This window comes from Tiliqua scincoides, chromosome 2 (assembly GCF_035046505.1).
Source record: "Tiliqua scincoides isolate rTilSci1 chromosome 2, rTilSci1.hap2, whole genome shotgun sequence".
Classification (NCBI taxonomy): domain Eukaryota; kingdom Metazoa; phylum Chordata; class Lepidosauria; order Squamata; family Scincidae; genus Tiliqua; species Tiliqua scincoides.
Window position 1 is genome coordinate 157341222 of NC_089822.1, and position 14567 is coordinate 157355788.

Sequence of the window (14567 nt, forward strand, 5' to 3'; positions counted from 1 at the left end):
TAATGTAAAACTGTAAGAAAACTGTCTCTATTACCCCAGATTGAAACATGTGCAAAGAAGCAAAGTCCAATACGTAAAAATGTTTTAATTATAACAACAGTTTCCAGATTCTTCCTCTTATATTCTCACAACATCAGGCATTGAGGTCTTTTATTTTCTCCAAGCAGATGGATCAAGTAAGCTGGCTTAGGGCTTTATGACTCTTAGTCCCAACTGCAGAACAGCAGCAAATCCTTAAACAGAAGATGGACGCTCTTTCAGGGCAGAAGGTGTACTTTGGCTCCATCGGAAGGTTTTGAGAAATAGAAAGTTGCTTTCCTGCTGTATTTTTCCTAGTTGATAAAAGCAAAGGTTGGGATATGTAAGTGTATGAATGAGCTGAGAGTACTGATTGCGCTAGAACAAAAAATCCTCATGACCAAATGGCACCATGGGTTGGACCATATCATAATGCAGCTTCATGGCTCTGTAGACATTTACAGCAGCAGTTCCCAATCTTAACAGCACCATGACCCACTTCATCCTTTGCAGTGGGTTGCAAAGCTCCTGGTGGTACCGGGGAGCCCTCTTCTGGGTCCGCTCAGTTGGTAACCCACTCTACTGGCTTCTGCAGGCCTTAGAATGGCCCACATAAGCCTCCAGAAGCCACTTCCATTTTTCGGAGGCAACTTCTGATTTGCCTCCAAAAACCAGAAGTGGCTTTCAGAGGTTTCTGCAGGCCATTCTGAGGCCTGCAGAGGCCAGTAGAGCAGGTTGTTGGCCTAGTGCAACCCAAAAGAAGCCTCTGGCGCCACCTAATGCTTCTGGAAAAGCTCCAATCTGGAGCCATTCAGATGCAAGAATGGGCTCAGCCTGCCCAGGATTGTGACCCACCACTGGGTCATGACCCACACTTTGGGAAAGGTTGCATTACAGCATACCTATGAGCCAGAGTCAAATTAGGTGTGACAGCAGCAGCAGTTGTGTCACTGAAGTCCCCACTGCAAAGGACAAAGCCCAAGTCTAATAGAAGACATGAGGAGGAGCACTTGCCTCCTTTTCTTCAATGCTTTTCACCCAGCCAAAATCACAGATGAGGAAAAAAGAACCCAGAGAGAGAATGTGGGGGGGGGGGGCTTCTTTACTACTTATTGATGCATCCAACTGGATATTAAAATTGAACTTCTCACCTCCCTCTTTTATGTGATCAGAGCTGCTCCAAATCTTTAAACACATGCAACTGCCACCATTCCTTTTACCCTAGGACTTTGCAGTGCTACACTGCAACCCAGAAGAGTTTCTATCCTAGAGTCAAGTGTTATGGTTGTGGAACTGGCAGGACAGCCTGTAAATCAGATCACAGGCCAAAGAGAATAAAGGGGAGGCTGACAGGGCAATCCTACACATCTTGACTCAGATGCAAGTCTCACAGGCATTACCAAGGCTGCGTATTCTTTCAATCATTATACTGTGCCCAGTCGTTTGCTGTCACAGGTGAGTCCACTACATACCTTGATGTGTGTCAGAACTTTCTCTGCTGCCGTAGATTCCAGAAGAGTAACAGTGCAACCTCCAAACCCTCCACCAGTCATTCTGCTGCCATAAACCCCAGGGATCTCCAAAGCAGCAGTCACCAGCTCATCTAGTTCTAGACAGCTGACTTCATAGTCATCCCTGAGAAAGAAAAAGCGAGTCACCCCACAAGTGAAGGCTATGCCACACCAAAATGATGGCCAATACACTTTGACAAATACTGTATAGGGAACAAAAACCAACTCCTGGACTTATACCAGGTCAGAATCTAAACACGGTGACAACACAATGTTGTTACAGGAGACAAATGCCAATCTGAGTTGTATCGATAGGCATCCCTTCCAAGAAACGAAAGGGCTGCTGTATCCTTCTTTTATAGCCATGGGCCCAATTCTTCTTACTAATAACTTTTTTGAAATAGTATTAAATGTATAACACACCTATTAAAGTTATGTCCAGTTCCTTACGTAAAAAGATGTAGAAATTGTTTTTACTATTTACAGTGGTACAAGACACTACCATGGTAATATGAGAACAGTGCAACTTTAGGTGGATCAAATCAGATTTTGTGGCTTGGCGCTGTAAATGATTTTTTTTTTTTTTTACAGATTTATTCCAACCACCAAAGGAGAGATCAGAGAGGCAGCACCCTCCCAGCAGTGTGAGAACAAAAACAAAAACATACAATTAACATTTTTAAAACAGTCATAAAATGGCACGGGGGAAGGGGAAGTGACACTGAACCTCATCAGTGATGTCACAAGCACTTAGCAATAGGTGCTCATGACAGCTGCCCTATTGCATTCTAGACAGGGCTCCAACTTAGGGCTGCTTTATCCCATATGTGGCTGCAAGAGTGGGCAGGTCACCAAGCATGCATTTAGAGTTGTGGCCATTTCCTGCTTCCTGGCAAGTGTTACCAATATGATACAGGTGTTGGTTGTATTCACATCTAGGCATTTTGGGGACTTCATTAAAAACATCTCAGGTGTACACTTACTGTATTGCGTGCAGTGGCCCCACTAGCTGGAGGAAGAACCACAGCTTCCCCGTGACAACGTAATGAAGTTCTGAGTGTAGGGAAAATGCAGTATCTCCAAAACAAATGCTCCTTGAAGGGATGATTAATGGATCCTGCTCAGCAAAAGAGCAGCAATTATGCATTTATTTATCCAAACTGATTGTCTGGGATGGCCTTGAGCAGTGTTTCTCAAACTGGGGTGTTGCAACGCTCTAGCCAGGGTGAAACAGTTGGTATTCCCTTAAGAGGGGTGGCGACATCATGACAGTGCTTCTGGGATTGTGCCACCACCACAAAGAAAAGGAGGTTTTGAACATTCCTGCTAGTGACTGTGGCCCTTCAGAGGGTTCAGGGAGCCCAATGTCCCCTTTGCAGGCCTCCTTGCACCTCAGAACTTCTCCCTGATGTCATCGCGACCCACTTCCAGTTTTCACTGTGACCCCCATGTATGTTCAAAAACCCCTTTTCTTTGCAGTGGTGGCACGATCCCAAAAGCATTGTCACCCCTCCCCGCAAGTACTTAGGGAGGTCACTACTCTCTTGTAGAGTTTTGGAACCTCTGGCTTTGAGGGATGCCAACTTTCAATGAGCTTCATAGCGGAACCAGGACTTGAAATGAGATTTTCCAATACTACATCCATTACACAGAGTGGCAACACTAGCACTGCTCCTTACACAGGAGTCATTTTCAAGTAGGTTCTTGTCTACGCATACATCAATCACTCTGTGTACCCTGCATGCACATGCTAGGAAAACGGAGATCACTCACGACTTCCTGGAGTGTGTACCATATAGGAAATTATATACACATAGGATGGTCATACAGGGCAATTTATGCACAATTTGTGTGACATGTTTGAACAAACAAAGCGAGTCTGTAATTTTTTAAAATTAGAAAATAACAGAGAATACAGTGGAAAAAAGATCCTTTATGTATTTTTTTCAGATGTTCACTTACCGTAAAGAATTGTGACTCTCTACCATCAGTTGCCCAAATTTCTCATATTCCTTGGACTGCAGCGCCTCAGCCGCCTTGGCTGTGCGATCTATCTCCCCAATGACATGTCTGGCTCGCCTGTAGACCTCCATACTCAGCAAGGACCTGGAAGCTGCAAAAGCCAAACAAGCAACAACAACAACAACAAAAAACACCACACAGTCACATGCAGTTACATTGGCTAGCAAAATTATCCCTGAGCAATAACCAGAGTTTCAGACCTCACTCTTCAGAAGACTACATCCTCTAGGACCTACTAAGATCCTCTCCAGAACACTTCCCTTTGCTCAGGAGCAGAAATGCATTATTTGAAGAAAAGTGGAAGGTGTGAGGAGTAACCGGTCACATCATCCCCCACCCCACCTTTTCTGAACAACACACCCTCTAAATCTGTCATGCTGGCTTCTCTCAGGCTTGCCTTGCCAAGGATCTTGGCTGCCTCCTCACACTGGCGCCGTCGTGTGGGGTACTCGCTACCTGTCAAGGTATGCCGTATGTTGGAGTTGGTGATGAGAACCACTAAGTTGGGGTCACTCAAAGGTACCAGGCGAGTCTTCAGTGACCTAGAATCAGAAGTCACAAGGTCATGAAATAATTACAAATATATTGAAATTTCTAACTTTAGACCTGTATTCTGCATCTCAAGAGAAAAAGAGAGAGAGTTGGAGTGTGGGTGTGTACAGTACTGGGGGTTGTGTTTTAACCTTTTTCTCTAGTGTCATTTTCTTGATGACAATACCCCTCTCCCTCTGAAAAGCTGCTCATTTAGTGTACATACATACAAGTTTCTCCACTTTCAGGCAAAACTTAGCTTTGGAGGGCAATCTTCATGGGGAAAACAATGCAAATCGGCATGGTAACCCTTCTCCCTCCCTAGCATTGTAGTCCTGATTTAAATCATTCCCTCAAAGCTGCCTGTTGCTATAGTTTAAAGAGATGAGAGATCCAACAGCAAATCTCCATCATCTTGTCTAGTAGTTCCTGTGAGAGACAAGGGACACAGAAGGGACACAGTGAAGGGTACAATGGAAGGGCATGACAAGCCAGGAAGTAAGGCAGGAACCAAGGAGAGTGAAATGAAAATATACAGGAAACCTCAGAGATAGAAGGGAAAGTTGGAAGGAAGAAGGCAAGTGGATGAGGTTTTTGGGGTACAGGCTTCTGTCCAATGGAGAGCAACAGGGAGTAAGTGCAGTTCACTGAGAGATGTCATGTCCAAAATCAGAGACTTTCAAATTAGAAAAGACAATTTCTAAAATATTGGAAGGATGAATGTATGGAAGGAAGTGTAAGAAATACACATATCTTTCTTCTCCCCACCAGATTTATGAATTTTTGCAGCTAACGCTTAAATCCCTAGCAATATAAAGGTCAGCTAGAACATTAATCCTTGCACCCATCTACAGTGGCAGAGGAATTCTAGTCCTCCGATGATAATAATAGGTGCCTGGATGGAAGATGCTAATAGAGTGCTTATTACCACAGTATACTGAGCAGAGAACTGTGTCCTGACCTGCAGTCTATCAGCAAGGCGTGGCCCTCCTTCCCCATCACAGAGATGAACTGGTCCATGATGCCACAAGGCATCATTGCAAAGGTGTGTTCTGCTTTCTGGCACACTAGTGCCTTAGCTACTGGATCCCCATCATCTGTGTCAAGGGGGGGGGGGAGAGACAGAGATAGAGAGAGAGATTCAGAGGGAAATTAGTACTTCCTCTGCACCATTCAGCATAATTTTTGCATTATACTCCTCCCTTCCCCTCCTTCAGTCTCCAGAACTGGATGAAGAATGTAAAACAACATTGAACTCAGCTGGATTAGATCAAACATGTACCTATCTTGTTGCTGATGAGCTTTTTATTTGCTTTGATCCATGGCACTTATTTGTACATGTATCTGGTGCTGTGTGCATGCCCCAAGCCAATCCTCACGGCATTTCAACTGGACTGATGGCAAGAGGCCTAATGTCTTACAGGGCTTGGGAAAGCCACAACTCTGGTTTGTCAGAGTAATCACCCACTCACCCACCCACCCCCCAAATGGATGGCTTGAGAGAAGTCTAGCCTTCCTTTGGGAAAATCATGACCAGTCACACCTTGCTTGCATAGAAGATTTGAACCTATAAAGTGTAAACAAAAGCCATATCCTCTTTTTCCCTCCTATGTGTGAGTGCTGTGTATGTTGTTAGTCTAGGACTCCCACAGCCCAATCCTCCCCCCCCCCATTGGTGACAATGCAGCTGCACTAGTGAGACACACACTACGTCCAATGGTGGCAGTGGGGGGGCAATCAGGAGGCCTGGGAAAAGTAAGGAAAGATATTTTTCCTTTACCTCTCCAAAGGCCTCCTGGTGGCCTATGAGTCTCCTCAGACCTATGCCAGCTAGACCTACGTCTACTTCACCCCAAACTATCACCTCAGGAAAGGGGGGGGGCAATGCTCTGTCCTGTTTAGAGGTTGGTAGTCCTGTCACTTCTCCTCCACAATCTCCATCCTCCCTCTATCCCTCCCCCCCTGCAGTTTCCCTCCTTCTGTCTCTCTTTCCTCCCTGTTCCTCATCTCTCCCTCCCTTGCCTCACTAGACAGCTGGTTTTATGGTCAGTTAGCTACCCACTGGGTCAACTGCACCAGTCTGCAGCCCAGCTGAAGTGGAGCTTCCCCTTGTGGTTCCCAGCAAGGACACTATCACTGGGGTCATTCTAGCTAAGCTGCTGGCTACAGCCACTATGGTTTGTTCCTGCCTGACTGTGGTGGGAGGAAGTAGAAAGACTTATATTCCCTGCTCTCTATTACTGTAGTATTATCTCCCACAACAAAAACAGTCTGTTACACTGCTAACCTTGCCTTCTCCATCTTTTCTCACCATTCTGCTAAGTTGTGCCATTGGTCACTGCAGAGGGTTCTTGTACATGCAATAGACTTTCCCTACATGCACATGTAGCATGTGTCTAACAAGGATGCTTGGTAACAATCCAATTCACCATTCTTCCAACAACAGCTGAAAAGGTGTCAATAAGAAGCTAACAAGCTGTGTGTGAAGGTAAGTACCCTCCCCCTGCTTTTGCCTCCAGGATCTGGCAATTAAAAGTGTGCTCTTTCCAGATATGGAGGTTCCATTGAACTAAGAGGTAAACAGATAACAAAAGCCCCACAATACAGCCAAATTTTTGATCCTTACCTGGACAAAGCTGCTGCAGAAAGGTGTGTGTAGCCACTTCCAAGGAAGCTGAACTTGAAAGACCACCGCCCAAAGGAACATTACTGGCTATGACCACATTAAAGCCTGGGAGGGGACCAGCTACAAGGAGACAGGAAAGCAAGAGAAGGGGAACAAGACAGCACACAAGCTGATATGAAAAAAGATGTGAAATGCTGCAAAGGGCAGCATGTGCCAGTCAAGGTCTGTCACACCTTGAGAGAGGGAGGGATAGCTTTTTTACAGCAGTGAGAAGGAAATCCCCTGCTTCTAAGGGGTGGCTGTCCCAGTGAGACTGGGGAGCTGCAGAGTGCTCCTTTCTAAGGCTTGCTCCAACGACCGATATAACATCTCAACTCACATTTCTATTCACTTACTATATTGATTACATTTTATTTTGTATAGACAAAATACTGTCTATAAATGCACTCAATTTAATTTTAGACACTTCCACAATATATGTTTCATTGCATCCTTAAATGATACCAGATTCACAATCCTACAGAAACAGACTTACCCACAAAGGACCAGGTTTGCCTTTCTGCTGGAGGGAGTGGTCTAAGGAAAACAGCACCATAACTCCTCACCATTGTTTACACCAACAGGAATTAAATTACAATACAGATAAAGCTCCTCTTGGTACATACAGAATGTCTTTGCCTCACCACAAGCAACTTCTCTGAAAAGCACCACATTAAAGAGTGAGGCTGCAATCCTATACACACTTTCTTGGGAGTAAGTCCCATTGAACACAATGGGACTTACTTTTGACCAGGCATGCATAGGATTGGGCTTTGAGGTTTCCTTCCAGGGTAGAGTTCCTATGATAGCCGAAGTCTCTAGAATGCTGTCAAGGGAGAAGTGGGTAATGCTTAACTTTTTAAAAAATTAAATAGCACCCACATCTCTCTTGAAAGTGCCCAATTTGGAGGGGAAAAACAAGCATATGGGGAGACTCATCCCACCACTAAATTTGAGGTTAGTACCTGTACTAGTACTAGACCACTTCTGCACACTTTCATCACTGATCCATATACCTCCCCCAGCCCCCACCCCTGAGCAGGGTGGGATTCTGTACCTTCCCACCAAGTAACGCTGTTGTGGTTTTTGCTCTTCCTCTGCCTGCTATAGATGGCAACACCCTCACCTCTTTGCTGAACCTAGTCCTTACCCCTATAATGCTGGATCACCCCCTTTACATAGTTAGCCCAGTGAGGTTTTCCTGGCTTCAAGGCACTGCCTTCCACAGGAACTGGAAATTGCACACTTTTGGGCTCTTCAGCTTCCTCAGCAGTTGTAACAATGGATATTATTCCATCTTGTCTGGGGCTCCCAACCATCACGGTTCCCATCTGCAAGGCCTGAAGAGAGAGGAAGCGATTGAATTCTTCATAATACAAAACAGAAACAAAGAATATGCAAAAAAAAACAATGTTGAAAGGTTGACCTTATTCATCAAGCTTTTGAATACAGAATGCAATGCTAATTTTGGAACAGGTTTCAGATTCTTATATTTTTCCCTTTGTAAATTATTATTCCTTTGTAAATTACTTATTACTAGTATGTATTTAACATTTATAACAGTGTTTCTCAATGTTTGTTCCCTGCTGTACCACTTTGTATGGTCCACCTATCGTAAGCACCACCGGAAGTGCCTTTAGAAGAAGTACTTCTGAACTGGGAGGCTAGACACAATGCAACAAATACCAGTAAGAGGCTGAGGGCGAACAAGAGGGCTTTTTCGAGCATGTGAAAAGCGCATGCTGGAGCTCTGCCCGCCAAGCTGAGCTTCCTACTGCTGTTTGTCGCATTGCATTGCTGATCTTACTGCCAAGAGGCAGGGGTCTGGGGCTCTCATGTGCACTACTAGACACCACCTCCAGTACCACTGGATGAGAAACACTGAGTTATAACGTATGCAGTGCAATCCTAGGCATATTTATTTGGAAGCAAGTCTCAGAGCCCAATCCCATGCATATCTCTTCAGAAGTAAATTCCATTATAGGCAATAAGGCTTACTCCCAGGTAAGTGTGGACAAAATTGTAGCCTCAGGGCCCAATCCTATCCAATTTTCCAGTGCCGATGCTGCTGTACTAATGGGGTATGCACCTAGGGTCCACCTCACCCGGTGCGGGATGCCAGCGCATCCCCCATGCAGTGGGTAGGGTAACACCCCAGGTGGTGGGCGTGGTGATGTACCATCACTCCACCCCCACTGGTTTTTTGGCTGTGCCTTTCGATAGAACACATTCTGCATGAAATTACAAATTGATTGATATATAACATGATGGTATTATTCCTTCAAACTGTAATTTTGGTCACTAGTGGTATCACCCCCCCCCCACAGGGTGTCAACTTACTAACACCTTATTGCAGCAGTTCTCAAACTTTTAGCACTGGGACCCACTTTTTAGAATGAGAATCTGTCTAAGACCCACCAGAAGTGATGTCATGGTGGAAGTGACATCATCAGGCAAATTAAAATAAATAAGTATAAATAATTAAAGTAAAACAAATAATTAAATAAGCAAAAGCCAGGCCTGTTCCACCAAGTGAATTTCCTCTGTAGCCTGACCGCAGTAACACCCCCCTCCAAAATCAGTAAAGTTTTCAGCCCTACCCAGTGCCAGTTCAATTTAAGAACTTCTGTTTAAACCAGATCACTGTCAGGATCCAGCTGGTTTTGCAAGTCTCAAAAAAGTTCACCTTATCAGCTGAAGCCTCTTTTTGATCCTTTTTAGTGGGAAGGGGGAGGCTGCCTTTTGGAGCATTTGTTGAGCTCCAGTTCCATTAGATCAAGATCATTCTGGTGGCTCACATTCCCCTTTGCCTGGCCTGACCACTGGCCAAGGCACGTTTGCTTACTCATGAGTAAATGCGACTAAGAGGCTTAGTTTCACTTTCCACAGGGCTCAATACATTTGTCTGCTTGGAGGGAGGGACTTTCTTCTCAGGTGTTTTTGGGGGCCACATTCATTGGATCAGGACCATTTGTGTTGTCGGATTCCTCTAAGCCCGCTGTTTCTGATGGACTAAGGCAAGTTTGCCTACTCGCGAGTAAACGCACAATCCGGCTCACTTTCACTTTCCATAGGGATCCATACATTTTTTGTTCTCCAGTATTTTGGCCATAACTTTTAATAAAAAGGAGATATTTCACTCTGGTTTTTTTTGCATTGCATTCTTCTCGAAATTCTGCATCCAACAGTATATAACATGATGGGGTTACTCCTAACCACTGCGATTTTAGCATGTCACCCCCCAGTGCGCGTCACCCGGAGCAGCCCGCACCCCCTAGCGATGCCACTGGTATGCACTGCATCCAATGGTGGGGAGGCAGTCACAGAGGCTTCCTCCAGGTATGGGAACATTTGTTCCCTTATCTCAGAGCTGCATTGCAGTTGCACTGAAGTTGGAAATTTGGATAGGATTGGGCCCTCATTCTAGTCAATGGAATTTACTCCCATGAATGTATGCACAGGGTTGTGGCTTTAAAAGTCATAATAATATGTTAATGATATCACAAGGCCCTTTTGAATATGTCTTTGTTAGTTGCCTCTTTGCTCAGTTAGCAGGGTTGATCTTTTTTTTTTCTTTTCTTCAACTTCAGTTTAACTTAGGCACCAAAGTCACACCCCACAATTTAGATGAGCCCCTGTATACTACAGGTGGAACCTTGATATCCACTGATTTGGTATCCACTAATTTGACTTACCACTGCAAAGTGACCAGATGTCATAATTGCAAAAGAGAACAAGGCAGCCCAAAACGTAGGACATCCAAGAAAATTGAAGGACATGACAAAAATAAAAGCTAAAAACACTTGTATATTGATTTAATGTGGTTAATTTAAACACTATTACTTACTATTAAGTTTAAAACTACTATTACATATAATTAATTACATATAATTTATTAACTGCAAGAAGGCTTTGCACTGCCTGCAGAGGCCTGCTCTCAGGGAAAAGGGGGACATTTAAGTTATTTTCCAGAACACAAGGCTAAAAAAAAAGGACATGTCCTGGAAAAAGAGGACATCTGGTCACCCTGTACCACTGATACTGAGGTCCACCTTTAAATGCATTGTAACAAGGGAATAAAAGCACCAAAAACCCAATTTCCTACCTTCATGCTGTTAAAAAATTACCATTTCACTCCCCATCTAGTGGCTGAATGCAGTATAGTGTCTATATACCAGTGCATTCTAGGGAGACATCAGAGGAGCAAGAAACTTGGAAGAGGGTCTTTAACCCGTTTCTGCTCATTTGGTCCCTATTGCTTATATGGAACATTGGTGAGAAATGGCTTAAAGTTTCTACTGATTTGATGTCCACTGATTTTTTTTTTAATCCCCTGGGGGTTCCGGAATGGAACCCTAGTGGATAAAGAGGCATGACCTATGAAGAATGAATCCGAGGACACAAATGCCATGAACTCAGTATCTAAGAAGTCAAGATGCAGTTCAGTAATATGACTCAAAGTGGGAACTTTGAATCTTGCTCAACCTTTTGGAATACTTCCTCAAAGACAGAGAAACACATTTGGTAACAAGAAGACGTTCACTTCAAACACAGATCTTAAAACTCTTAAAGTTTAAATGCTCCTTTGCTACAGAACAGCAACAACCCCTGTGTCCAACAGGATATCGTATCAGGTTGATATGCAAGGTAAGAACAAAGGGACTTCTTGGCCCAAATCCTAACCAACTTTCCAGCTCTGACACAGCTGCGCCAATGAGGCGTGTGCTGCATCCTGCAGTTGGGTGGCAATCATGAAGGCCTCCACAAGGCAAGGGAATGTTTGTTCCCTTACCTTGGAGCTGTACTGCCCTTGCCTGGAAAGTTGGTTCGGACTGCGCCCTTTCTAGTATAACTGAAGAAAAGGGTATCGAAGTAAGTGTCAAGATTTCTGCTTCGTGGTAGCTAATTCATGGGCATTTTGTAGTCACTCCAGAGAAACAGCTCTGTGCAATCAAACTGCGGTTAATTCTGATTGTGTGAAAACATAAATGCATGGGGTGGGGGGAAGGTTGCGTTGCAAACCCTTGCAGTGCAGTCCAACACCGGCCCCTGGTGTCACCAACCACAGAGTGCAAATATGGAGGAAAGTCAAGGCATCCTTCCTAGTTGCAGGGCAGGCTGTTGCCATATGCCCAGAAAATGCGATCTTACTCCTCCAGTTTCGGGGCATCGGGAAGAGAGAAGGGGCGCGGTGCTTCCACAAGAAGAGGACCTGGACCCCGGTTTTGCCCTCTGCCCCGCTACCGCCTCTTACCATGGGCAGCACGAAACCCTGGTTGTAATCCGTGTGTTCCCCGATCAAGTTCACCCTGCCCGGCGCTGACACGGCGATCTCAGGATCCCCTCCGAACGCCTTTCGGTACACGCCCCGGGCAGCCTCCAGCAGCGATCCCAGCTCGGCCTCTCCTCGCCCTTCCATCTTCTTTCTCACCTGCAGCAGCAGCAGCAGAGGTCAAGCTGCTCACGAATGGGGAGAGTGCGAGGATCTCTCCGCCCCCTAAACAGGGCGAAAGGGGAAGCGTTGCAACACTTCACCCATTAGATCGGCATTAGGAAGAGTCCCTCCCTCCACCCTCTGGCAGCCCAATCCTATCCACACTTTCCTGGGAGTAAGCCCCATTGACTCTAATGGGACTTACTTCTGAGTAGACATGCATAGGATTGGGCTCTAAGTCTCTCCAGCTTGCATCTTTGCTTCCTGTCCTGGGAAGACAGAACTGCAGCTCCGCCCACACCTCTGCATCTGTCCTCCAGAGGGCGCCAGGGTTCTTTTAGGCCGCCCCGTCTCTTGCATGCGTAACAACACGAAAAAGAACTTTGACGTGTCAGACCGCCTCCTCCCAGCTACCTCATTATCCTGGTTCCAACATTCAGTGTGACGTCACCGACGAGTACACTCCTGCAACGGTACAGAGGAACAAAACCATAATGGGCTGATTCATAAAATCATCACCGCAGAGACACAAGTTTAAAGATATCCTCAGTGAGATCTTTTCTCCCCAGTCCATATAGAGGTGTTTGCAAACGGTGTTATTTACCTTACTCAGAAGTAAGCCCATTCAGTTCAGTAAGACTTAGGATGTAAACCTATCTTACTCACCGGAAACAAACTACATATAAATGTCTTCTCCATGACTTTGGCTGCAATCCCATCCATACTTTCCTGGGAGTAAGTCTCATTGAGCACAGTGGGACTTACTTCTGAGTAGACATGCTTGGGATTGGGCTGTTTGTCTGGGCACTTTTCCTCCCAATGTATGTGTGTATTACAAGGAAGTGTGTGACCAATGTGTGTCTTGTATATACTATATATAGAGAGAGAGATACTAATTTATTTCTATAAAAATGTATGCCCTGCTTTTTTATCTTACAAAACGAAGGTACCCGAGGCAGTAAACAATCCATTTTTTAAAGCATATGATAAAAAATAACTGGCAATCCAAGTTACAAATATCCACAGAGAGATCAGAACAGCATGCCAGAACAGAAAAGCACCAGCAGAATGCAGATGGATTGTGCAGGGGATTGTGAGGAGCTCCAGGAGATTGTGAGGAGCTCCAGAAGGATCTCTCCAGACTGGCAGAATGGGCAACAAAATGGCAGATGCGCTTCAGTGTCAGTAAGTGTAAAGTCTTGCACATTGGGGCAAAAAATCAAAACTTTAGATACAGGCTGATGGGTTCTGAGCTGTCTGTGACAGATCAGGAGAGAGATCTTGGGGTGGTGGTGGACAAATCAATGAAAGTGTCGACCCAATGTGCGGCAGCAGTGAAGAAGGCAATTCTATGCTTGGGATCATTAGGAAGGGTATTGAGAACAAAACGGCTATTATAATGCCGTTGTACAAATCGATGGTAAGGCCACACCTGGAGTATTGTGTCCAGTTCTGGTCGCCGCATCTCAAAAAAGACATAGTGGAAATGGAAAAGGTGCAAAAGAGAGCGACTAAGATGATTACGGGCTGGGGCACCTTCCTTATGAGGAAAGGCTATGGTGTTTGGGCCTCTTCAGCCTAGAAAAGAGACGCCTGAGGGGGGACATGATTGAGACATACAAAATTATGCAGGGAATGGACAGAGTGGATAGGGAGATGCTCTTTATACTCTCACATAACACCAGAATCAGGGGACATCCACTAAAATTGAGTGTTGGGAGAGTTAGAACAGACAAAAGAAAATATTTCTTTACTCAGTGTGTGGTTGGTCTGTGGACCTCTTTGCCACAGGATGTGGTGATGGCAACTGGCCTGGACGCCTTTAAAAGGGGATTGGACAAGTTTCTGGAGGAAAAATCCATTACGGGGTACAAGCCATGATGTGTATGCGCAACCTCCTGATTTTAGAAATGGGTTATGTCAGAATGCCAGATGCAAGGGAGGGCACCAAGATGAGGTCTCTTGTTATCTGGTGTGCTCCCTGGGGCATTTGGTGGGCCGCTGTGAGATACAGGAAGCTGGACTAGATGGGCCTATGGCCTGATCCAGTGGGACTGTTCTTATGTTCTTATGAGTTGATATTGCCCTGCTAATTGGGTAAGAGGCACTTTTTCAAGTGGGTGCTCCTCTTTTTAGCAGGGGGAGAGTAACTGGCCCACCTCACCCCAGCGGTGTCATTTCTATTGGCTGTCTGCTGGTGTTGTTTTTGCATCTTTTTGGATTGTGAGCCCTTTTGGGACAGGAACCATTAGTTATTTGATTTTTCTCTGTAAACTGCTTTGTGAACTTTTAGTTGAAGAGCGGTATATAAATACTGTTAATAATAATAATGTTAATAATAACTTCCTGTGGTAGAGAGTTCCACATATTAGGCAATGGGCACTAC

The 14567-nt window shown here is 45.0% G+C and overlaps 1 protein-coding gene across 2 annotated transcripts; it reads right to left on the bottom strand.

The window, feature by feature from the left end:
* Nucleotides 1-70: 70 nt before the first annotated feature.
* GALK1 (galactokinase 1) lies at nucleotides 71-12444 on the bottom strand. 2 transcript variants are annotated; one of them, XM_066618091.1, is made up of 9 exons: nucleotides 12387-12444; nucleotides 12002-12244; nucleotides 7898-8087; nucleotides 6709-6828; nucleotides 5044-5179; nucleotides 3912-4093; nucleotides 3492-3642; nucleotides 1491-1653; nucleotides 71-332 (listed from the first exon to the last, which is right to left on the bottom strand). In XM_066618091.1, exons 2-9 carry the CDS (start codon nucleotides 12164-12166, stop codon nucleotides 258-260), a joined length of 1182 nt encoding a protein of 393 aa, XP_066474188.1. In that variant the 5' UTR covers nucleotides 12167-12244; nucleotides 12387-12444; the 3' UTR covers nucleotides 71-257. The 2 variants fall into 2 exon arrangements, with proteins under 2 accessions (XP_066474188.1, XP_066474187.1); XM_066618090.1 differs by having other exon boundaries at nucleotides 12002-12178; nucleotides 12387-12439.
* Nucleotides 12445-14567: the final 2123 nt, after the last annotated feature.